Below are 25837 nucleotides of genomic sequence, written 5' to 3'. Positions count from 1 at the left end.
CACTATTTTGTTCTTGTTTGTGTAGGTAATTCTGGCACACTCCCTACATACAACCCCGCGTCAAACGTGGAAACTTCATCGCCAAGGAGAGAGATCTGCATGTGTACGAATAGTACGGATCAGCAAATTCATGTCAGGTCAACACATCAAAAGATAATTAAGAGAGTTGTCAGGTAAAATACAATCGAAGAGGGTATTTGACTGATTATAATCCTTCCAACATTTTGCTTCATACTGCATGTGTAGTTTTCTCCCAAACTTATATGCTTCCTCAACACTTCAAAGATTAGAATCACAAGCTTTTGTAACATCGCCTTCTAATTTCAGTTCCAAGCCAAGGGGAAAAAGCAAGCAGGGTGCATATTCTCACACACTATTAGGACTGCTTCAAAGATCTCGGTTAACAATGTTTAATTCATATCATGCAAATTTGAAAATGCCTTGAAAGTGCAAGCTCATTATGATCTTGTTCAATTGGACATTTTGATTTTGAAGTAGTTTGAGTTCATCTGACCCCATGGACTATCCCTTTACATTCTGCTGTAGTCATCTCAGTTACAGTAATAGTTCTTGAATAAACTTTACATTCTGTTGTAGTCAATCTATATGAGGTCGTTGTTTATCCACTGTGCAACGCTTTGGTGCATATTATTTGTAGTATAATACTGTCACTAGAACTAATCTCGTCCATTGATTTAAAAGGGTATTTTCGTACTTTGATTAATATTTGATTTGTATTTATTATTTTTTATCATATTATGCATGGATAAAAAAAAGCCCAGCAAGGCCCACTTACTATCACCGTAAAAAAGACGATATTGCCCTCTCAGAATTCTAGTTGGTAGTATAATTTAATCACAACCGTCCAACAAAATTAGATCAGCGATCTGAATTAAATTATACTACAAGTAATATACACCGGAGTCGGCCACTTATCCACTGCGCCCATCATTCTAAGCCCTGATTGAGATAAATTACTGAATGGATTATTGCTGTGAATTATTGATTTGATTATAGGGATAAATTAAATAATTTGATAAATAACCTTAACTTTAGGCTGGCACTTTGTTTGTTCGGACCGGGGCTAGGCCCCGACAGGTACAGGGAAGCAGCTTTCCAATTAATCACCACACAGAAACAAAGTAGTACATATGTTCCAACTTGCAAAATAGTAGTCATGGTTCTCCGAACTGTTACACATGACATCAAGCTTAACTAACATAGTGTGAACACCACTACACACCAGTACAATAAAACAAGACATAAGCTTCAGAAAAACATAACATACCTTCAAAAAGGCCCGTTCTAAGAAGGTAACTCACGTACCAACTATGATTTAACAACATTCTTGAGAACAACACAAAGAAAGAGGCTTCGTCCGACTACAATAAAACAGAACTTCATAATTCTTATTAGAGATCAGATTCACTGCTCCATTCCAAACCTGGTTCTCCTTAGGGGCGAACAGATGGTTTTGCAATAACAGAAGTGGAGCTGCACCTCTTCATGTTAGCCATTAGCGCCGATTAGTTAACAGCCCAGAGAATAATGGAACATATGGCAGATATGGGCAGTACAAATCATGTCCGAGCATTCGTATAACACGCACTTTTTGAGATCCATTTGGTATGACATCAAGATATTGCTCGATCCATAAACAAAGAAGATCAAATTGCATTCTGGATGAGCAGCAATGACTTGATAGTCTACATCTAATCGATAATTCTTTCCTCCAAACAGGCTCAATGAGCTAATGGTATGCTTTAAAATCCAATTATCTGTATTGTAGTCCTCAAGAACCCAAACTGACAGTTTAAAGGTCTCCAGTAGATCGATAAAAGCAAACAGGCGACCTTGACTTTGATGAATTACGGCCGTATCACCATCAACATCCGGCAAAGGAATTCTCCTCCATTTCTTAGCGTCCATGTCAACCGCTGCAATATAAGCCGGCGTGACAGAGTGCAGAAAACCATTAAGGAAAACACTCCTCCGATCGACTGAAGTTACAAAATAAACCTCATCATCCCATCCACTTTCATGGAGACTCCATGATCCAGTTTTGGATGAATAGATCCCCACCTGTCTGACGTATTCATCTTCATCCTCCTCCACGTACCCGACCACATGGAAATGCGAGGAGATGGTGATAGCTTTGCCAAGGAGTCACTCCCTCACCACACACGCGAGGAAGAAGAACAATAGCGACAAACACAGGCTTTGCAACGATGAACGCCCTGTATGTTGGCTTTATTTCACTGAAGATGGACTTGACTCTAGCTACTTACACCAGAAGAGCACGGGGCTTCTTATAGGCCAGGGACAACACCAGGAGCTAGCCTCCATGCCGGCCATCGCGCCACGATTCCGCAGGACCCGCTCGACGTCGCCGTGAGCCGCACGCTCGCCTGGACGACGCGGCTTCCTCCCGAGATCACGCGCCCACACACACCACACCAGTACACCACTCCTCGTAAGACCAGCAAACTAACTAAACTAACGTGCACATGCATGTAGCCATGCATGCAGCCAGCAAACCAACTAACTAATGCTAATGCATGCATCCACCTAGCTCTCAGCGCAGCGCCCATGCATGCAACAAGTAAACAAGCATGCAGCAAGCAACCTAGCATGCGACACACACCCTGACTCTACCACGCCAGGTACACATCCATGGCGTGTTTATTTCCAACAGATGGCTGGATCGAAACACACGCTGGCAGTGCCGATCTCACCAACACTGCCGCTGGAGTCCGGCAACATCACCCATTCCTTGGTCGCAGGATTGCACACGGCATAGTTAAACCTCATAGGCTTAAGAGACACGTAGCAGCGGCAGAGGAGGAGACCATTGCAGCAGTCCAGGACGGTGAGACCGGCGAACGGCGGCAGGAAGGAGAAGGACGGGTAGATGAGAGGAGCGCCTCTCCCGGCGACGTTGGTGAAGTGGTACGCCCAGTAAGGGAAGCGGTCGAGGCTGTAGCTTCTGTAGAAGAAGCCGGATAGCGTCTGCGGCAGCTTCTTCCGGTGCCCGTGGTCGGCGATGAGTCGGCGCCAGGACCGGCAGACGCACTTGCATCGGCACAGGGAGCGGATGGGGAGGCGGCGGAGGATCTCGAAGATGAGCTCGTCGACGAGGCCGTCCGCCGGGTTCCGCTCCACGGGGAGATTCTCCATCGGGTGAAGCTACGGAGAGGGCCAGCCCTTCAACTGCAATCCGTTGAGCGGGATTCGCCGGCAACGGAAAGAAAGAACAGATCGAGCAGGTGAACAGTGATCAGATGGGGAATACTCAAACGAAGCATCGAAATGGCAGTCAAACAAAAAATCTCCAAACAAATCAACATCGTGGATTCGCCAACGGTCAATCCATCGACTAAATGAACTAATCTTGCACCTAAATAAGTAGATCGGGAACCTGCAGATGAATGGAGCTTGCTGGGAGTGGGACGCACCAAGCAAATGCAGCTTCGCCTCGGAAGCCCGGCGCGCCGTCGTAGTGGCCGGCAACCTATCACCCTAGCCCGTCCATTGCGCCGGCTGCGAGCTTCCTTTGCTGTGCTGCCGCCGCCCGCCGGTCACTGAGAAGGCCAGAGGAGGTAGAAGCGGTGACGTACAGTGTCGCACTGAAGCTGGAATATATATGTATATATATATATACGCGTGCCTTTCATCGCTTAGGAGTGTATTTTTTATTGGACGTCGTTCATTTCTAAATAATCATTGGTTTTATTTAAAATTTATATAATTATTAGTTATTTTCTTATGATTTATTTTATTACTATAGAAACTATATGTATGACTTATAATTTTGTATATTTAAATAAAAATTTGAAATAAAATGAACAGTCAATTCAAGTTAACGTTATTAAATAAGAAAACAAATGGAGGGAATATTTGTCAACTTGTGCATGGGAAGGCTTTTGGAAAGAAAAGGTGGATCACCTTATTATCCATCAAAAAATGATGAATAAATCACATTTTTGGCCACCTTATAATGTAAATTTTACTTTAGATTACTCTTAAACCTACCTTTCATTTCAGACGGCGTAATTTTGTTATTGGATTACCTTCAACTATTTTTCTCACTATGTTTAACATCCCTTCCGTCAAATATATGGGTGGCACGTATATGTAAATTCACCAGTACCAAAGTCAATGTGTTTGAGGATATAGATGTGTACATGCAAAAATCATTCGGGTGATCTAAACTCCCAAAAGATAAATTTACTCGATCGAAAGTGAAATAATAGGTTAAGGGTAGTCCAAAATAAAACTTCAGGAATGAATTTGAAGATCAGGTGGGCTTGGTAAATGAAAGGTGCAACCCTAGAATTGGGAAGTCAGATGGACTTAGTCCAGTTTATGGGTTTCAGCCCATAGGTCAGGATGGCTGTGTATAGACTTTTAGGGATAAGTCCACGATATGTCTCTTAACATGATGTCGAGTCTATATTATATTCCTCGAGTCAAATATCAGAAATCTATACATTTATGTTATGAAAAACCGTCAGGTATAAGTATGAACCTAATTTAACCTCTGTTTTACTTAAGTAGTGCATGGTGGGACCCACTCTCCTATGTCTCCTTCTTTGCTTCTCTCCCAGGCGTGCGCGGCGGTCGGCGGGCTGGAGAGTGGGCGGCTAGGGCGCGGCCGGCGGCCGGCGGCGTTCGACGGGCTTCGCTGCTGCCTCGATGATGATCCTGGAGGCATGGTAGGCCTTACGTTACTACTGGCGTGGGGGGAAATCTGTGATTTTTGTGTGCTCCATGTCTGACAGGCTTCGCTGCTGCCTCCCGGATCTCATACCCCGAGCTCCATGTCCAAGCTCCATGTGCTGAAATTTTTGTGTGCTCCGTGTCCAAGCTTGCATGGGTGTGTGGAGTCTGGTGTTTGTCGCGCGTGCGGATCCGAGTGAGTTTACTTTGATCTCTGTGCTGCTTGCTGAAACATACCTGTAGTGCGGGATTTTTTTTGTTCTGTTGCAGGAGAAATGGGTTCATGTTCACGGAGCTGTTCAGCCGGCTGTTCATGAAGGAGATGAGGATTCTCATGGTCAGGCTCGATGCAGCAGGTAAGACCACCTTGTTAGGGTGTCGTTGGGGACCTCTACGCTTCGATTTGGATCGTCGTCGCTGAACGTGGTGGCGTTGTTCACGCGGGTCTACCTCTGCTCACCGATCTCCTACAACGAGCAGTCGCTGTACTTCCAGGCGGGCGACGTGGTGCCGTGGCGGAGCTACAGCTACCTGGGCGCATCCTCGGTGTCGGTAGTCGGCGTCCGGGTGCAGGGGCAGCGGCAGCAGTAACCCGCTGGTGGCGCCGCCGCCCGCGGCCGAGCAGAGGGCGCTGATGAGGGGGGCATCGGGAACTGGAAGGGAGAGCGCGAGGCGACCCAATTTTCCACGGCAAGTCGCTGACGGACGACATCCTCATGCGGCGGTTCGTCGACGACGATGAGGCCACGTGCAGCGCAACGAGATGGAGATGATCCGGCGCCGCCACGCGACCGCTGCCAAGTGCCGGCGCCTTAAGCCCAACCCTCTCTGCTAGATGGCCCTGGCGGAATCAGAGTCGGAAGAAGACGACGACGAGAGAGATGACGACGGAAGCTGAGTCGAAGCCGACGTCACGCACCCACCGACACCCTGACAAGTGGGTCCCACCATGCGCCACATAAGCAAAATAGGGGTTAAATTGGGTCCATACAGCCTTAGGACTTATATCGGACAGTTTTCATAACATAAGGGTTAATTTCTGATATTCGACTTGAGGGATATAATGCATGGTATTTGAGGGATATAATGCAGACTCGGCATTATTTTGAGGGATGTAAGATAGATTTATTCTAGTGAAACGATGGGTTTGAAGCTCTCTGAAGTTTGGCCCAAGGTAGACGGAGAGATCTCATATAAACTTTAGGGGAAGGGTGGTGGCTTCGTGGGCTTTGGCCCAAAGGGAAGATAGAGGAGGAATGATGGTCTTTAGGCGGCGGCCAGGGGCTGGTGCGCGAGGGATAGGGAAGCAGCTTTCCAGCTATTAATAACATCAATATACAGAAACATGTAGAATTATAGAAATGATAGAGACCGTAAGAAATGATAGAAAAGTACTTCAGAAAATTGTAAAAGATTGAGGAAGACGGTACATATGTTCCAACTTCCAGAATAGTAGTCATGGTTCTCCAAACTGATTCTACTGGACTGGTACACATGACATCAAGCTTAACTAGCACAGTACAATAAAACAAGACATTAAGCTTCAGAACAACAGAAAATACATTCTAAAAGGCCCACTCTAAGATGGTAATTCACGTACCATCTATGATTAATAACATTCTTGAGAACAACACAAAGAAAGAGGCTTCATCCGACTACAATAAAACAGAACTTCATAATTCTTGTTAGAGATCAGATTGCCTGCCCCACTGCAAACCTGGTTCTCCTTAGGGCGAGAAGACAATTTTGCAATAACAGAAGTGGAGCTGCACCTCTGCATGTTAGCCATTAGTGCCCATTAGTTAACAGCTCAGAGAATAATGGAACATACGGCAGATATGGCCAGTACAAATCATGCCCGAGCATGCGTATAACACGCAGTTTCTTGCTATCCATTTGATATGACATCAAAATATTGTTCGATCCATAAACGAAGAAGATCAAATTGCAGTCTGGATGAGCAGCAACGACATGATATTTTACATCTAGCCTATAATTCATTCCTCCAAAGAGGCTCAATGGACTAATGGTATGCCTGAAGATCCAATTATCTGTACCATAGTCCTCAAGAACCCAAACTGACAGTTTGAAGGTCTCAAGTAGGTGAATAAAAGCACATAGGCGACCTTGACTTTTATGAATTACGCCAGTGTCACCACCAACATCCGGCAAAGGAATTCTCCTCCATTTCTTAGCCTCCATGTCAACCGCCACAATATCAGCAGACGTGACAGAGTGCAGAAAACCATTAAGGAAAACACTCCTCCGATCGATTGAAGGATCCAAATAAACCAAATCATCCCATCCACTTTCATGGAGACTCCATGATCCAGCTTTGGATGAATAGATCTCCAGCCGTCTGACGTATTCATCTTCATCCTCCACGTACCCGACCACATGGAAATGCGAGGAGATGGCTGGATCGAAACACACGCTGGCTATGCGGGTCTCAAAAACATCGCAGCTGGACTCCGGCAGCATCACCCATTCCTTGGTCGCAGGATTGCACACGGCATAGTTGAACCGCATAGTCTCAAGAGACACGTCGCAGCGGCAGAGGAAGAGGCCATTGCAGCAGTCCAAGACGGTGAGACCGGCGCACGGCGGCAGGAAGGAGAAGGACGGGTAGATGAGAGGAGCGCCTCTCCCGGTGACGTTGGTGAAGTGGTACGCGGATACAGGGCAGCGCTCGCGGTTCATGCTTCTGTAGAAGAAGCCGGATAGCGTCTGCGGCAGCCTCTTGCGGTGCTCGTGCTCGGCGATGAGTCCGCGCCAGGACCGGCAGACGCACTTGCATCGGCACAGGGAGCGGATGGGGAGGCGGCGGAGGATCTCGAAGATGAGCTCGTCGAAGAGGCCGTCCGCCGGGTTCCGCTCCATGGGGAGATTCTCCATCGGGTGAAGCTACGGAGAGGGTCAGCCCTGGTTGCAGCAATCCGTTGAGCGGGATACGCCGGCAAGAACAGATCGTCCAGCAGGTGAACAGTGATCAGATGGGGCATACTCGAACAAAGCATCAAAATGGCAAAGAAACAAAAATCTCCAAACAAATCAACATCGTGGATTCATCAATCCATGGACTAAACGAACTAATCTGGGAACTAAATTAGTAGATCGGGAACCTACAGATGATTGCAGCTTGCTGGGAGACACCAAGCAAATGCAGCTTCGCCTCGGCAGCCCGGCGCAGCTTGGCCGGCAACCTACCACCCTAGCCTCCCATTGCGACGGCTGCGAGCTTCCTTTGCTTTGATCCCCGCCGGTCACTGAGAAGGCGAGAGGAGGTAGAGGCGGCGACGTACAGTGTTGGTAGCGCACACGCGTGGCTTTGCGTCTCTCAGAGCGTGCTCGGGACAAAGGGGCTAAAGTTCGGTTATTATAAATAGTAAATATAGACTATTAATAAAATTTACTTATAATGTTGGACTAATTCACGAGACAAATTTATTGAGCTTAATTAATCAATGATTAGTCTATGTGATGCTACAGTAAACATACTCTAATTATGGATTAATTATGCTTAAAAAATTCGTCTCGCAGATTACCACTCATTTATGAAATTAGTTTTTTTATTAGTCTATATTTACTACTTCAAATTAATGTCCAAACATCCGATATGACATGGGGCTAAAAAGTTTAGTCCCATCTAAACAACCTCTTAGCATGTGTCAGGGCCCTAGTGTAGCGAAAAAGCTAAAGTTGCATTTGTTCGGTGGAAGATGGGATGAGATATGATTATTTAAATGTGGTGATCTAAATTTATGTTTAGTTGGATGGATACGATGATCCAACGTTTTGATTGGTTGGATGAATAAGGATGTATGAGATGAGCATATTTAATTATAAATAAATAATAATATTAATCAATATAAATATTATATTAATCAGTACAAATTAACAATGAAATATATCTATCATCACTAATTAACACTAATTTAAACTTCTTAATTACTAATTAATAACAAAACATATTAATTATCAGTAAACAATCACTAATGAATACTAACTTTAGTGAAGGTGGATGAGATCATCCAGCCAATTCGACCGGATACACCCATTCAGCATCTTTATGAAATATTCCTCTCCTGGACCATCCTATCCAGCTTTGTCCGTGAACCAAACACATAAAAAAAATGGGCGGCCAGGGTGGTCCAGCCAACCAAACACACCCTAATACACGCGCGCCGCGCAGCACTGGGAGAAGTTTTTTTTTAATTTTACATGTATAAATGTTTTTGTATATTAAGTTTATATTTATAGTGCTTGTATATATAATATTTGTATTTTTAGTGTATATATATATATATATATGCATAAAGTTTATGGGTATAAAATGCATGCGTGTAAAGTTTTTATATCTATATATACACATATAAATATACGTAACTAAGAAAAACGATCGTGTGCCCTCCCTGTGCGCGCGCACAAATTAGACTCGCCGAGCGTACGGTACCAGGCAGGAGTAAACAGTTATGGGCCTGATATGGCGCCTTAATACCTCCAATTCATTTATAGTCAATTTAATAATCAATTTATACAATTGTTACCCATAAAACATATACTACTATGTCCCACCTATCATACACACACTTAGTCTTGGAGCCCGTGCTACAGGTGACTATAGATTAGTAACCCACCTCTCTTCTCTCTCCCCTATTATCTTTTTAAAATATATTTATAGTTGGTTTATAGACTCCTGCTCTTAGCCCATAGGCCAGCCTACTTATATTTTTTTTATTATTTCATTTTTTTCTTATCATAATTTTTACTTTTTTCTTTGTCTAGCCTCGATTTTTAAATTTTCTAGCCAAACGTGCTAATGGGCCTTCTTCGACCCACGTGTCATGTTTTGGCCCATGCCAACGCGGCACGGCCCATCACCTCCTTCGATAATGTGTGGGCTGCGGCCTTAACATATGAGCCAACACACCACAAACCGCTATAGGTTTCGTACCTAACAGGTCGTGTCATAGCGGGTCGTGCCTAATCGTGTTGTGGGTCGTGTCAGCCGGGGCGATTTATTTGGCCATGTCTAAGTATTTGTCAACTTGTCCACTAGTAGGCTTTTAGAAGGAAATGGTGGAAAGCCTTATTACCAATAAAAATGATTATTAAATATATTTTGGGCTACTTTTATTATCTAAATTTAATTTGGATCATAATTATACCTATTCTTTCATTTCGGACCGGGTAATTTTGCTATTATTGCGGTTGAGACTACCTAAAACAAATTTCGTCACCATGTTCAACAACCCTTTTGAAATACATATGTGGTGCATATATATGAGAGTTTCACCTGTAACAAGGTCGATGTATTTGAGGATGTTGATGTGTAAAACAAATAAGTTAGGTGGTCTAAAGTGCAACAATTGTAAACTAATTCACCCAAAGCGAAAAAATAGTTTAAAGAGTAACCCAAAGTAAAACTTGGTAACAAAAGGTGACACAAAGTGCAATTCACTCCAAAATCATTAATTGATATTTTTTAATGAATATTTTAGAGCGATTCAAAAGTAAATGGTGTAAAATAAACTATGATGAAAAAAATATAACTCTAAAAATTAAGTTCTAAATTTAAATTTTGTCTTATAAGTAACACAAGAAGAACGAAGTGAAACGATGGAGCCCGAATTTTACTTCCGTTCGTTTTGAATCGTTCAGGTAGACAGGTTGGGAACTACCAGTCTCTTGCGCATGCAAACGCAGCCGACTCCTTACCGTATCCCAAGCAGGCAATGCGAGAGTTGGTATCCAGCAACATCACACATCCTTGAAGCGGCACACGGGGCGGACGGGGAGGTGGCAGAGGATCTCAAAGATGTCGTCCGTGAGGCTGGCCACCGTTTCCTTCCCCTGGGGAGATCCATTCTCCATCGGGTGAAGCAGCTGCGGAGGGAGAGGTCGTCAGCAGATGGGGATATAACCGAAACACAAACATCAAAATGGTTAAGAAACTAACGAATCTGACAACGGATCAACGCAATGGGTTTCATCAAGTCACCAATGCAGCTCACTGGGAGGAACGGACAACGGAGGCACTGCGGCCACCCGCTCGCCGTTGCCGGTAAAGCCGCGAGGGCGACCAAGAGAAATCGTGTCGTTGCGTGCATACTGCTCCGGTCGTGCTTGGGCTTGGAAGGCCCGGGTTTAGGCCCAATGTCCCAGGTGGAAATGATCGGCTTGACAACTTGTTCATGGTGGGCTCCAAAATGCTTCTTCAATGGGACCGGTTTCCAGATTAAACTGCTCTCAAGCCACACACACAAAGAAAACGAATTTTTTGAATTTAATTTTTATTTTAAAAATTCACATAACTAACCTTCTGCCCCGGAAAGGGGCTAAATGCAAAATGACCCGACGTGCCGTTGCCGGTCGTCTCTCCCGGCCAGGTGGATGTTTGCCACGTCAGCATTCCGCGCTCCTTCGGGTAGCAGGTGATTAGTTATAGGAATTTTTTAAATACAAAGTTAAATTATAAAATATTTAATAAATAAAATTAAAATTTCCAAAGAAAACGTATATCTGTCTCTTGTATGGACAGTGCTAATTCGTGCGCGCGAAGAGGTGTCGAACACTGATCCGGAGTCGGCTACGAGCCTATGCGTCTGTGCGTGTGCACGTGCACATAGGATTATCAAATATGGGCCCGAACCTTTTGAAATTTATACTAAAAAATTTAAAATTTCAACCCTAAAATTCGAAATTTTCAACTCAAGGTTTGAAGCTTTCACCTCAACTAGTTTAAACTTTCAACTTAATTATCATTAAATACTAATTACATATTTACGCTTAGCGGTAAATCCCTTACCACTGCGTGCGTGCAATCCCCTCCACTCTTACATATTCTTTTGATAGTTCTGAAAGAAAACACCACATTTACTATGAATGCTTGAAATTACCATATATTAGTCAAAAAGGAACAAAGTTTAACTAGTATATTATAAATTGTTTGATATAGGCTCTATTCGGCAGCCAGCTTAGATATCTAAGAGCATTCGTTTTCCGCGCGCACGCTTCCCAAACGGCTAAATGGTGTATTTTTTACGAAAATTTTCTATAGAAATGTTATTTTAAAAATCATATTAATCTATTTTATATTTTTTAATAATTAATAATTAATTAATCATGTACTAATCTATTACTATATTTTCCGCGCCAGATAACTTACCCTCTTTCCCCCTCAGCCGAACACGGCCATAGTTGTATACAAAATAAAATTACATCTATATAGAAATAGAAGGTAAATGCTGGTATGAAATATAAATATATGAAGTAGAATAGAAGCTAATAGTTGTATATGAAATCCAAAACTTATAGAAATAGAAGCTAAGAATTATATATGAAATTCAAATATACTTCTACATATAGTGTTATCTATAGAAATAAAATTCAAAATTATATATTAGATCTAACTTTACGTGAATTATCTGTCTGCGCTCATTTTTGCTTGGGACAATTCCCTACTTGCAACAAATAACTTCGAAACTAAGTAGGTCAAAAAAAATTAATACTTTAATGAGCAATTTTTACTGTCTTTAAATAAGTACCAATATTTTAGAGTGGTACTAGCGGATTTCAAATTTTACACTAAAATTTTGGTATCTCGTGATATCTCATTACAAAGATCGTTAAATTACTCTACTTTGATGTTGGGGCATGTCCGTTTCTTGCATTCACTGTCATCCTGTTCTGTAGAATTCCATTTGTATGTGTCTGATCAAAACAAATCATATACAATTGTCAAGCTAGGGGTTTACCAATCGTGATTAATCACTCCTACAACCTACTACATGATTAATGTGCCCCTGCGAACGCTATCTTCCTTCCTCGTCCATCAGCGTCACGTTGCTCATGCAGTACGACTCGCCGAAGGAGCTCGACGACACGGCCAAGCTGGAGATCCTGACGTTGAAGTAGGCCGGCTGCCTCGGCTCCGGCATCGTCACCCCCTCGCTGCCGAGCATGGCGATCACGTCGGACATGTTGGGCCGGTCGTCGGCGCTGTCCTGGACGCATAGCAGCGCCACCTGCACGCACTTCATCACCTCCGCCGCCGGGAAGTCCTCCCCCAGGGCCGGGTCCACCAGCTCGTGCCATTGCCCGTCTTGCCAGAGCTGGTACGCCTGAAAATTTAAGAGCCCAGAAGTGTTCAGTGATCACTGATCAGCACCCGTGTGTTTCAGGTTTCAGGGTAACTGAAATTATGTGAATTTTTGATGTCAGAGATTGCTCTTACATATCCTGTAAGGTTGAAGAATTTGCCGTACTGGTAGAATCCGGCAGTCCTCTTCCCGCTTATGATCTCGAGAAGCAGGACGCCGAAGCTGAACACGTCGGATTTGATCGAGAAGAGACCCTCGGAAGCGTACTCCGGAGCGATGTAACCACTGAAAAGAAGCGCCGAGAAAAAAAATTCAGTCACGACACTTCCAGTGCATCAGAGTATGATGCTCCTCCTGAATCTTTTTCTTTTGTTTGCACAACAAAACAAAAACATGATCTGCTTAATTTACCAAATCATTATCTAGTGCTTAGTTACTTACTGTGTGCCTACAACCCGGGTTGTGTTGGCTTCTGTCACATTCGAGCAGAATATCCTTGCCATCCCAAAATCTGAGATTTTGGGGTTCATCTCCCGGTCCAGCAGTATGTTGCTTGCCTTCAGATCCCTGTGTATAACTCGCAACCGAGAGTGCTTGTGCAGGTAAAGAAGCCCCTGCGCAATGCCATCGATTATACGGAAGCGTTTGTCCCAGTTCAGCGTCGCCCCCTTTTCAGTGTCTGCATATCAAATTGTCAGGCAGGGCCAAGCATCAGCAACATTTCGGGCAGATTGCACAAAGATTTGGAGATGGACAGAGGTGAACCAAAGATGAAGCAATCCAGGCTCTTGTTGTGCATGTACTCGTAGATGAGCATCTTCTCCTCAGCCTGGACGCAGCAGCCCAGCAGCCTGACCAGGTTGGTGTGCTGCAGCTTGGCTATCAGCTGGATCTCTGTCTTGAATTCCATCAGCCCCTGCACTGAGCAAGACGAGAGCCTCTTGATGGCTATCTCAAGCCCATCAGGCAGTTCGCCCTGAAAACACAAAGGTAAGGGAGAAACAGAAACACATCATTTAGTACGTTTGACAGCGCTGAGGAACATATTATTCACTGAAAAAAAATCCATGTCAGTAACACTGAATAAACACATCAGTCAGTGCAGCATTTTGCAGATACACACTGAAAAGTGCAAAACCACAGTGTGTGTCTGCAACTCTGCATCAGAATGCAATACTAACCTTGTAGACAGGGCCGAAGCCGCCCTGGCCGAGCTTGTTGGCGTCAGAGAAGTTGTCGGTGGCGTCGGCGATCTGGTCGAAGTCGAAGAGCGAGAACTCGGAGCCGCTCTCCTCGATCCTCCACAGCTTGAGCACCTGCTCCATCTCCATGGACATGGTCGGCATGCTCACCGCCCCTGACATGTTGATCACTGATTAAGCCCGGCCGTTAGTGATCGAAACCTAAATGAGCTGAAAGAAGTCACGCATCCATGAATGCGAACGGGGTGGCAGCAGAGCTGTACGCACCTCTCCTTCTTCGCCTCCTGATCCACAGGAAGCATCCCAAGAACCCCAAGAGGAGCACGGCGACGGGGACAACTATTGCCACGATCCAAATCCCAGTGCTGCTGCTGCCGCCGCTGCTCCCTGCGTGTCAGATTCATGTTACAAGTTTCAATTTACATGAACATGCAAAAACTTTAAGCCCCTTTTTATATTATAAGATTTTCTAGTTTTATAGATTTATATAGAGGTTAATGAATCTGGGCAAATATTTAAAACACATGCATTGATCCATAGATGAATCACCTAAACATCTTATAATAAAAATTAGAGAGACTAGTTTTCGACAAAAAGAGAGGTGTTTTTTGGTGTCCCAGATTCATGTTCCAATCCTCAAAAGAACGTGACATGCATTATGCTCGAGTTCGACAAGTCCTACATGGTGGCGACGCATGCAACCAGACAGATGATGATGAAGCAGTCGGTATCGGTGGTAGGGCCACCGGCAGCGACTGCTCGCCAAGTCCCAAACGCCAAGCGGCCAATGGCGAAACCGTGGTTGGCTTCTGAGTGGTCACCGCCCAGGCGGTGGACGACGACGCCGAGTCGACGGTCGACGGCGAGAGAGAAGGGGATAGATAGCTAGTCCAACACAGTGGGTCTTTCCGCCGGCTAATACCCAAAGGTCGCCGTCCCCGGCACCACCACGACGACGACAAGGACGAAGCATCCATTGCAACTTGACAGGCAAAATATAAAAATATCTGGATGTGTACCATAATTTTTAGTATAAAAAATTAATATCTTAAATACAATATACCAGAATTTTATATTAAAACTTTTAACTACCTTAAGGTACTTTTATAAAAAAAAGTCCCAAAGTATTATTTTACCATCTTATTAAGAAAGTATTTATAGATTCCAAAATTTATAAGAACCACCAAATCTCTATATACGAATTTCGTGCAATTTCTCGGCCGGAGAAGAATGCCACGTGGCACAACATAAATCGAGCTTTGCGCTGGCCACCGCCCACGCCGAGGTCGCTCGCCGAGACGCACCGTCGCCGCTGCCGAGGTCACCCGCCGCCGCCCCCCAGATCTACCATGGGGACGCGCTCGCCAAGCTCTGCCGCCGGGACGCAACCCGCCGCGAGGAAGCATCGCCTTGCCCACGCCGAGGTCGCCCGCCGAGGCCCCCCGTCGCTAGAGATGGCAATGGGTCTATACGCGGCACCCGGCGTCGATCCCGCTGTCCCAGCGTCGATCTCGCCCTCCCGGTAGCAGGCGACCCTCTCGCGGCCACCGCCATCAATCCCGTTGTAGCCAAAGGCCCGAAGAGACGAAGCCCCTTTCTGTGCTTCTGTAGGAGGCGGTGGCGGTGGTCCGTGCAGTCTAGGAGTCGGCGGTGGCCGGTGGCAGCTGCAGCCGAAAGCTGCAGGCGGCGGGGGCTGCTGTTGACTGCAGTCGGCAGTAGCCAGCAAGGTGTGGAGCACTGGAGCAGTGGAGCCAGCAAGCTGCAAGCTCGACAAGCGTTGGACGATAGGAGGCGGCGGCGGCAAGCTCGGCAAGGCAGCCCACCAGGCAGCAAGTCGGCTCCAGGCAGTAAAATTGCTTTTATAAGTAGGGTTTAGGAATTTGTTTATGGGCTTTGGGCCTGCCAATAATATTTTTTGGGGCAGGCCTTTCTACCGTTCAGGTAATTTTTACCCACAGGTTAATGGGTTCGGGTGGTGAGGGAACATACTCATTACCAGCTCACCCGATGGGTACATATTTTACTCATTCGTGCACTGTGGGTACAATATTTAGACTATTAATACCTTCTAATATAGTAAAACCCATCGGGTATCGGGTTATGGTTCTCCATTGCCAACTCTAGCCGTCGCCCGCCGAGGCCAGCCACCTAGATCTACCGTGGGGACGTGGCCACCGTCAAGCTTTGTTGTCCCTGACATGCTCGCCAGGGTCACCCGACACCCCCACGAGATTTGCCGTGGCCAAGCTCCGTCGTCCCCCACGCATCGCCGCTACCGAGCTCCATCACTAGGACGTGGCTGCCACCAGCTCCGCCGCGGGGAAGCGTCGTCTCGGACATGCAGCCGCCGGGACAGCCGGGAGATAGAGAGAGGTAAGACCGGAAGATGGGAGAGATAGAGAGAGGGACAGTGGAGGAGTAAAATAAATGATTAATCTATAAATAAGGGTCATTTTAGTCATATATGATTTTTTTGGCAGAGGAAGTGAGCTAAAACATGCTAAAGAATTGATAATGCCAAAATAATTTAGCATCCATTTGAATTGGAGCAAAAAAATCATATCACTGCTGGCAACCCCTTTATATCGATACAAATTTATGTTTGGCCAATCTTGCTAAAAGAATTTGGCAACATTGCCAAAAAAAAAAAAAAAGAACACTACGAACAGCTTGGAACCAAGCATACCCTAAATTATATAAATCTGCAAATAATAACTAGAACACCTTTGAAAAAACCATCACCTATTTAATAATTCAATTATGATTTTACATAACAAAGGAAGGACCAAAATAAAAAGGAGAGAAAAAACAATGATTTTAGAAAGTTAAATAAATTGAACTAATTATATGAAAATTCATGAATTTTTAATTTCTAAATAACACTTACAATATGCTAAATTCTTTTGGGTTACGATAAAACTTCCAACTTCTTTGCATTTACTATCTTTAGTCTCCTAAATATTTGGATACAGAAAGAAGACATATTTTAAAATAAAAAAGGCCACATTTAGGATAAGAGACAGTACGATAGAGGAAGGACGAAAGTAATTAAATTATTAAATGTATAAAATAAGAAAGAACCATTTCTCTAATTTGTGACTATTAAGAACAAAATACCTAAACCTCCAATTTACCTTCATCTTATTAATAGCTTTTTTTATATATACCCCGTCCATCTTACAAGCACAAAACTTAAAAACCACTAGAAGTTCTCTTCTAAATATAATAATTTTAAGAAAACAAAAGACTATAAATTATATATACTCCCTATGGTTTTTTATGCTTATATCGTTAGTTTCTAGACATACGATTGAACATAAAAACACAAATCATAACTAAAACCCTTTCATGACACAATAAATCATAATAAAATTTGGATAAAAGGTTAATGATATAAACAACAATATATTATATAGATAGACTATGCGAATGGCGCACCAACAGGGCGCGCGAGCTTTCTAGTCTTACGCTAAAAAGACGGAGTAAAATTGATCTTACGTGAAACCAAATTAATAAACCACATATGCATCTACCAACAAATAAGAGGGCCAGAGGCAGAAGGATCCTCGCTCTCTGTTGACTCTTGTCGCATACGTACGTGCGTGCACAGCTCAGCTGGCTGCGGATGCACATAGCCAAAACGCATCTGGTATCATGGAGGAGCCAGCCGGCATGTGTGAGGACGTGGCCGTGCACGCTGGAACGTGGTCGTCAGGGTGGCCGGCTGGTGGCGATGACGACCGCGGAAAGTGCAGGGGAGGGAGAAAGGAAAAAAGAAAAAGAAAAAGAAAAAGAGGAAGATAAAAAGATCGCACAAATCAGAAAATAGTGCGGAACTATTCTATTACTACTGAATAAAAGACGTGTTATTATTTGGGATTTTTTTAAAAAAAACTAGAGATATATTTATAAATAAAAAATAATTTGTGAATAATAATCTTATATATGCATTCTTATTTATCTAGAAGTCAAGACCAAAAAATAAACTATGGTAAAAAATCTTAAAATTTATTCTAATTAAATTTAAAATTAAAAATTAAAAATTTTGCTTATAAACCTAAACATAAACTATGAGACGGAGAAAAGATCACAAGACCAGCTCGTTCGTTCGCAGAGCGGCAAAGCGTCTCGTGACGCACGTGGATTTCGCTTTCTTGTGTCTCTGGATCATGGCTACTACAGGGGGGCACCGAATCATCCGACACGGACGCCCATAGTCGTGTCGGCCATAGGTCACAGGAATGATAGCAACATGGAGATGGACACGGAGGAGAAATGAGCGGAACTCTCCCAGTGTGTGACCGTCTTCAGTGTGGCCAGCTGCGCCAACGGAATATACAAATCTCCTTGGTAATTAGTATACCACTGCAAAGATACACTTACCATAGGACAGAGGTAAAACTATCTCAGTTTTAAAATATAAATATTTTTAATTTATTTAGTATATATTAAGTACTTCTCCATTTAGATGGTTGACTTTTTTCTTGTAATGTTTGACCATTTGTCTTATTCAAAAAATATGTAAGAATCATTTATTTTGCCTGTAACTTATTTTATTATTAAAAGAACTTTAAACATCACTCGTGATTTTTTATATTTATACTAAATTTTTGAATGATCAAATATTGCAACCAACCAAGAAAGTCAAATATCTTGCATTATGAAACGGAGGTAGTAGATGTTAATTGATCTTTTTAGTTATTTTAGTGATTAATTTTAAATTTTAAATTGATTAGATTATTTTTAAGTTTTTGGTTGGTTGTGAAATTATTAGAATGATCAAAATCGGTGAGTACGTAAATATTTATATTACATATATATAAAACTTTTATATTTTAGGACGGACAGAGCAGCCACGAGCAGTCACGGATTTAGGCAAAATTCATGCACGTTGCTGTTCTTAAGATGGAACAGAGAATGCATGCATGTTCGGTTGGAATAGAAATGGACACTGCTCACGGCGTCCCATCGAGTCAAAAACAAAAACGCGATCATGTGATCGAGACGCGCCATGGTCAGAGTTTCCAAGCTAAAGTCACTGTACCACTCCTGTTCCATAAAAACAAAATCCAATTTTTCCTGCATTTGCTGCACCCCGTACGCTTGATTCCTTCACATGGTAAAGCTTTGCAACATGGAATTATTATTATCATTAATTTTTTTCTCTCTTGTGGAGAGAAGGGGACAGGAGCACACCGAGAGGCTAAAAACAATGAGCATGACGGAAATATTAAAGTTTTCAGAAACGGCCCTACCCAAGTGCTTGGATTGGCTGTGTTCTCGAAGAGTAAAATTAATTAACAAGCACAAAAGTATTTGGATTGAGGAAATTTTGCAGATCGATTGGATCGTAGATTTGACATCATTTTAGAACCATATATATATTTTTTCAGATCTTGGAAGACAAGACTAGCTTGCAACCGGAACTACACTCGTGGCGAGAAAGCAATTCCTGTAGGCTGATGTGGACTGGGGAATTCATTTATGGATGGAAAAGTCAAGAGGGTCCTACTTTAAGATAAGCACGCATAGCAATGATGCAAGCATTGTGCATGACACAAATTATATTTTTCCAAGAGTGAGAATTGTCGGTAGAAGATAGTAAGTAGTAGTATTGTGTGTATAATAATAACCCTATTGGATCTTCAATTTGAAATTTTGGCGAAGTTCGTAGCATTTTTTTATCATTACAAATTTGACCAAATCTTATTTGGCACACAAGTTGTTGATCGATCGGCTATTGTGGTATAGATAGATGAACAACATTATCGTACTAAATTATTTAATTAGGTTGGGCCTAATTCCCTTAATCATTATCAAGAATTTTATTGTTAAACCGAGCCGTTGTGCATCGTAGAGAAAACGCACTCATGTTAATCATCACGACATCTTCTCGTTTAACACGAGTATGTATATGCAATGTCAAACTACCAAATGTTCCCCCCTAACAAGGAAAGTAGTATAGATCCCTTACTTGATTAATCTGCCTTAAAGTCATGTTGATATAGTTTAGCTTCCAAAAATTTCAACAATGTTGCCATTCTACAGAAACTAAACAAACATATGAAATCAACACTAAATACTACTCACCTCATTTTAGCAAAAAAACCCAAAAACTAAAAAAAAAAACCCAATACTCTCCAGCTCACCAGCTGGCTCGCTAGAACTCAACACGACTGAATCATCAATTTACAGGGGAGAAAACTATGTAGTTTATGAATTCAAATCAAATTAAGTTCATCTCATTTTCGAAAAATGTATATTTCCCTTTGCGAATTAATAGGGCAAGCAATTAATCGAGTTAACATCAAGTGAATTAAATCCACTCAATGGAATTAACATCAATGGAATTCATCTCTAGATTGAATGCATCAAACCTTAAAATTTGAGAGCTTGGATTTAATTAGGACTAACCTTGTGGCGGAGCCGGGAGAGGGGTGAGCAGCACCATGTCGTTGGTGGTCTTGAAGAAGAGATCCTTCTCGTACCTGAAGTCGCACCGCACGCCGAGGATCCTCCCGCCCACGCGGCCGCTGAACCACTTGGGCATCTGGCCGATGATGCCGGCGAGGCAGCTCCGGCACTGCGCCGGCGAGAGGTCCGGCGTGCACTGCGCGATGGCGTAGATGTTCATCATCTCTGGCTCGAACCCGGCCTGCCCCCCGGCGTACCTCCTGCTGGCGTTGCTCGCCTTGTCGGCCACCGCGTTCACCAGCTGCGCCACCAGGGCGTCGAAGGCGGCCACGTTGCTGGGGTCGGAGACGTTGTTCATGTTCCACGCGGCCGTCTCCGGCGAGTTGACGGCGCCGGTGAGGACGTCCTGGTCCGAGTACCGGAGCTGGTACTGGTCGTGGTAGACCGTCACGTCCTTGCTGTACATGCAGCTGCCCGCCGCGTCCTGGAACGACGACGCCAGCACCGCGGCGGAGCAGTCGGTGCCGGTGAAGTCGCCGCGGCAGAGCACGAGCCCGTACGCCGTGTCCGGCGCGGCGCCGAACGCCCCCGCCGCGTAGCCGGACACCGAGGCGTTCTTGGACAGCACCGCGAAGAGGCCGTTCAGGTTGGCCTCGAACGTGCTGTTGGGCAGGTAGGTCCGCTTGACGGCCGTCGAGTTACAGAACGACGAGATGGGGTTGAGCACCGGCACGGCTCCCCCGTCGTCGCCGGCCGCCGGCGCCGGCGAGGCGACGGCGAGGAGCAGCGAGAAGAAGACAAGCATGGTAGGTGCTAACCGAAGAGTACACTTTGGGGGCCGGGCGGGGCTAATGGCGTTGCTGCTGTACATGGAATGGAATGGCCAAAAAGCCCAAAAGAGTGACACAAAAGCTATGCAGCTCATTGCTCCAGTGGGTTAATATATATTATCATAGGCATCAGGGTTAACTTAATCAGGGCTTAACTAAGATTATAAAAGGGATTAGGGCCAGGTTGATTAATTAGTGCAGTTAGCATGGTTGCTTCAGCTACGATGACAGTGACAGTACGCTGGTTAGAGCTTGAGATGGTTGACCTTGTGCTGCTAGCTGCAAGGCTGCAAGCAACTGATGGAGAATTGATGAGGATTGGAGGATGAAATGAATCTGAGAATTTTGGCTGTACTTGTGTCTGTACTCTTTTACTCTTTAGGTTGCTTGTAGCTGGCTTATTAGCTGCTCGTGGTTTTTCAGAGTTGTTTACAATAATGGATGCCTGATGGGATGAGCATGGATCGGAGGGACGTGTCGGTTTTTTTTTTAAGTAGTAGGTGTGTCTACTGTCTACAGCATTTGAGATCTAAGTTCAATCTGTGTGGATATAGTTGAGTATATCAGGCCATCAGGGCAATGTTTGTGACACAAGTTAATTTCCTAATTCCTATAGCTGTTTCTAGATTTCCTCCAGAATTCTTGTATTCTGGATAGGCACTTGTTTTGAGGTGTTTAAACTGTCAACCGTCGAATTCCAATTGGATAGTGCTTTTACCGTATGTCCATCTTGTAGTTTTTTTTATGTGCAATCACATATCTAACCATACTTTGAAGACTAATTATGAATCTGACCCTTCTTTTTTAACTTTGCAAATTTAGCCCTCTTTTTCAAAAGCGAACCAACCGTCTAACCCTGGTTGATGCATGCCGTTAGGGTTTAGGCTAAATAAATTGAAAAATTAAATTTAAAATATGAATGGACTATTCTGCCCCTCAAGTCATATTTTCTCTCTCTCAACTCACTGCCTCTTAGATCTGAGAGGAGAGCCCGGGGGAGGACAGAGGAGGTGGCGCCGAGCAGGCCTGAGGGAGGAGCGGCGCCGAGCGAGGCCGAGGGAGGAGCGACCCTGAGCCAGCCCGGCGGCGTCATCGGGCAATGGGTGGCTGGGCGCCGGCGGGCACAGTGTAGGGGAGCCGGCGCATGGGGGGAGGCGGCGGTGTGGGGGAAGGCGACACCGGCGGCCGTTGGTAGTGGGGGAGACGACGCTGGCCACAGCGGGCAGGGAGGAGGCGGCACTAGCAATGGCCGGCCTCGCCCAGTGAGGGAGGAGGCGGCGCCGGCAGCCGTTGGCAATGGGGGAGGCAATGCCGGCCACATCAGGCAGTGAGGAAGGAGGCGGCGCCAATGGTGGCCGGCTGTGGGGGAGGAGGCGGTGAAGACCTGATTTACTCTCAATTACGTTCAACTATTTCAAATCAATAATTTCGAGTTTTATTAATTCAAGTTGAAATTATCAAATTTGAAATTATATATATCAAATTAACCTCAAATCTATCAAAGAAAATTCAAATTCTGAAGTATATTAAGTTACATGTCAAATTTATTGAATTTAGAATTATATATATCAAACTAACCTCAATTGTATCAAATAAATATCAAATTTCTAATTAAATTAATTTAAATTCAAATTTATTAAATTTGAAATTATATATATCAAACTAATGTCAAATCTATCAAATTTAATTCAAACTTTATTTCAATCTTTCTGAATAAATATTTACATTTATTTCCTATAAGTTAATATACAATAGGGTCAAAAGAACAAGACAAATTGGTCAAGTCGCCCTTCATTTAATGGTGTTAAATAGCCTTCATGGAGTAGGGTCACTCAACTACTTCGTTTTTGAAAAAGAGGACCAAATCTATAAAGATGAAAAAGTCTGGTCAAATCCATAGTTCCCATTCAAAGTAGGATTCAAAGTAGGGTTAAATTTGCAATTGCTCTTTTTTTTATACTGCAACTTTTAGGCTGTTCATTTCAATGGTGCATTCCTCTTACCCCCTATGAAGGTAATACTCTTAATTATAGAAGGATTTGAAAATATTATTTATAACAACTAGGTAATGAAATGATGTCACTTACCGTATATTGAAAATTCGTATTAACATCTATTGAATTTAATAGATTTTTAAATGGTGAATTTGGTACCGATACATCACAGTTCAATCTAGAAGCCAACTGATGTCTTTTCTCTCCAGTTTAGAACTTTAAAATATCACGTACATGAGCAATTTCATCTTTATATGTTCCATATTTTCGAACTTAAGTTTCAGTGGTGAGCTTTAGTATGCTAGAACATTGTTAAAGTAGCAAACTTTTAATTCTTTCATTCACAGTTAAGTTTAGAAAGGATAATTAATGGCACTAATGATTTCTCCTTTTTTTGGTCTAATTTATCGATTGAGAAAAAGAAAAAAACAATCATACTAATTAATGGTCAAGATTTATCCTAGATCTTACCACCATGGAGGATTGGAGGTAAGGTGCAGGACCATAAAAAGGCCCATCCATCTTAGCTTATATTTTCTAAATAGGTGTAATGACATTTGAATACCCAGCACTCTCTCTGTTTCTTATTACAAGGCACTTAATGTTTGTTCTAAGTCAAATATTTTTAAGCTTGGCCAAATTTGTGAGAAATTATTAACATTTGCAGCACACAATAAATATAGTATAAAAATATAATGGTGAATTTAATAAAAATAGTTTGGTGCTATAGATGTTAGTATTTTTTTTTGACTTGGGACAAACCCAAAATAATTTGTAATATGAAACAACGAGAATATCTGGTTATCAACACAAATGCAATGTTGTAACCAACAGATACAAATACAAATCAAATATCTACATAATTGGGTGAGCTCATACAACTACACTTAACCATCCATATAATGCAACTACGATCAACCGTTTGTTTTTATATTTATTTCACGTGATCAAAAGAATTCACATTAAAATTAATAAGATTACTCTAAATTGTTTAGAAATATTAAGTAAAGCTACTTACAAGCGGAGTCACGTTGTCTTCTCTATCCTCATGTCACGTAAAAACTACCACTTACTCTCCACCCGTGATATAAACACCGTTCCCATAAAAACAAAAAAAAATCAAGTGGGTTTTTATAAAAAAGAAACTATGTCTCTTCGGCAAAATTTACTATAGAGCACTCAAACTTTGCGCTATTTGCTGGAGGATACCGTAAGATCGTGTTTTGGTTGAAGGGCACCTTAAAAATGTGATAATTATTAGCCACCAGACACCGGTGACATTATTTTATAATTTGATAGTGTTTGGGAGAGAAAACATGATCAAAATGCCAAAATACCCTTGAGATGATGGTACCAGATTGGAAAGAGCAGCTCTTCCTTGCCGTCACCTGCCCCACCGCATCGATCCCACCTAGCCTCCTCAGCTCCTCCTCTGAGAGCCCGTTCTTGTTGTCCTCTTATGTCTCTAACATAAAAGAGACAAGGCATTTTAGCACTTTTACCGTGTTTTCTCTCTACAAAACCAATGAAAACTATAAAATAATATTATCGATGTCTAGTAGCTAATTACCACTTTTTTGGTGTCCTCCGGCCAAAACATGATCTTACGGTGTTTTATAACTAAGAACGCAAACTCCAGTGCCCTATAGCAAATTTGCCCTTTCTTTTCTCCGTAGGTCCATGTATTTGTGCAATCTATCATCAATTGTATGAGCATGTTATAGTATACGAGCATATTATTATATTTTGAATATCAAAACCCACGAAGTTTTGCTCGACACCTATTTTTCCTCCTATATAAGCATCTGGAAGCAAGCATGCCCTGATGGGTAAACATGTTCTATGGTGGAAGTTGTTTCTTCTTAGCAAATCCTTGGGTATGTTTGGGGAGTTTTAGATTCTAAGAAGCAGCTGCTTGGTAGCCAGCTTTGAGAATTTGGAAAAGCTCCTAAACCTAGCTTCTCCAGCTTCTGGATTTTTAGTTTATTTTCCAGAATCTGTAACTACAGATTCTCAGAAGCTGTGGACCGTTTGGGTCAGCCTCTAGCAGAAGCAGCTTTTAGAAAAAGTTGCAGCTGAGAGAAGCTTGTCAAAACAGGCCCCTTTAATGACGTGGCCTCGGTAGTAAATCGTCAATGTACTATGTAATTTAAAAAAATTCCTCATCATCCAATAAGCTTAGGATAATTAAAATAAAGTATTAGATTATTATGATATTTTATTATAATGTAGAGTCAAATTAATAAGTTTCTTCAAGGATGTTTTTAAGATTATTGGATACCTAAAAATCCACTACCGTCGGTTATTTAAAGTAATTACCTATGATCTATGACATGCTTCATATTTTATCCTATAATAATTTAGCTTATAGTAATCCTGCTCAATAATCTATATTACATTAATTCTAATCGAAAAAAACTTGTCCTTATTACCTGCAGCTTAGGTCTATATACTCGGATTTGTATTAGGTAGCTGTTGCCGACTATCAAAATGTTATAAACGTGTCTGATGATCAGATTTGGCACCTTCTAGCTACAAGCCTACATGCCGGATTGTCTGTCCTCTGCTCGACCATG

General features: G+C 43.0%; 4 protein-coding genes across 6 annotated transcripts; 1 reads left to right on the top strand and 3 right to left on the bottom strand.

Annotated features, from left to right (window-relative positions):
• Positions 1–1012: 1012 nt before the first annotated feature.
• LOC102700164 (F-box protein At5g49610-like) lies at positions 1013–3177 on the bottom strand. The gene is given in 3 exon segments (XM_015839503.2): positions 1013–1611; positions 1614–2153; positions 2694–3177. Coding segments are annotated over 3 exon segments (1119 nt in total). The 3' UTR covers positions 1013–1516.
• A 1403-nt stretch (positions 3178–4580) lies between these two features.
• On the top strand, positions 4581–5617 carry LOC102699883. The gene is given in 7 exon segments (XM_015839172.1): positions 4581–4710; positions 4782–4890; positions 4990–5028; positions 5094–5274; positions 5276–5395; positions 5397–5466; positions 5469–5617. Coding segments are annotated over 7 exon segments (798 nt in total).
• A 533-nt stretch (positions 5618–6150) lies between these two features.
• LOC102699608 (F-box protein At5g49610-like) lies at positions 6151–7972 on the bottom strand. 2 transcript variants are annotated; one of them, XR_005812237.1, is made up of 2 exons: positions 7846–7972; positions 6151–6493 (listed from the first exon to the last, which is right to left on the bottom strand). XR_005812237.1 is itself a non-coding variant. In XM_006658578.2 (2 exons), the coding sequence occupies exon 2, from the start codon at positions 7612–7614 to the stop codon at positions 6508–6510; it is 1107 nt and encodes a 368-aa protein (XP_006658641.1). In that variant the 5' UTR covers positions 7615–7641; positions 7846–7972; the 3' UTR covers positions 6151–6507. The 2 variants fall into 2 exon arrangements, 1 of the variants encoding a protein (XP_006658641.1); XM_006658578.2 differs by having other exon boundaries at positions 6151–7641.
• Positions 7973–12291: 4319 nt separating this feature from the next.
• Positions 12292–21354, bottom strand: LOC102699327 (cysteine-rich receptor-like protein kinase 6). Of its 2 annotated transcripts, none has more exons than XM_040526206.1 (7): positions 20438–21354; positions 14291–14410; positions 14003–14178; positions 13587–13797; positions 13263–13500; positions 12956–13106; positions 12292–12842 (listed from the first exon to the last, which is right to left on the bottom strand). In XM_040526206.1, the coding sequence occupies exons 1-7, from the start codon at positions 21306–21308 to the stop codon at positions 12534–12536; spliced, it is 2076 nt and encodes a 691-aa protein (XP_040382140.1). In that variant the 5' UTR covers positions 21309–21354; the 3' UTR covers positions 12292–12533. The 2 variants fall into 2 exon arrangements, with proteins under 2 accessions (XP_040382140.1, XP_040382139.1); XM_040526205.1 differs by having other exon boundaries at positions 12293–12842; positions 14003–14193.
• Positions 21355–25837: the final 4483 nt, after the last annotated feature.

This window comes from Oryza brachyantha, chromosome 7 (genome assembly GCF_000231095.2).
Source record: "Oryza brachyantha chromosome 7, ObraRS2, whole genome shotgun sequence".
Taxonomy (NCBI): domain Eukaryota; kingdom Viridiplantae; phylum Streptophyta; class Magnoliopsida; order Poales; family Poaceae; genus Oryza; species Oryza brachyantha.
Note: the sequence above shows the minus strand (reverse complement) of the source record. Positions and strands in the feature narration are given on the sequence as shown.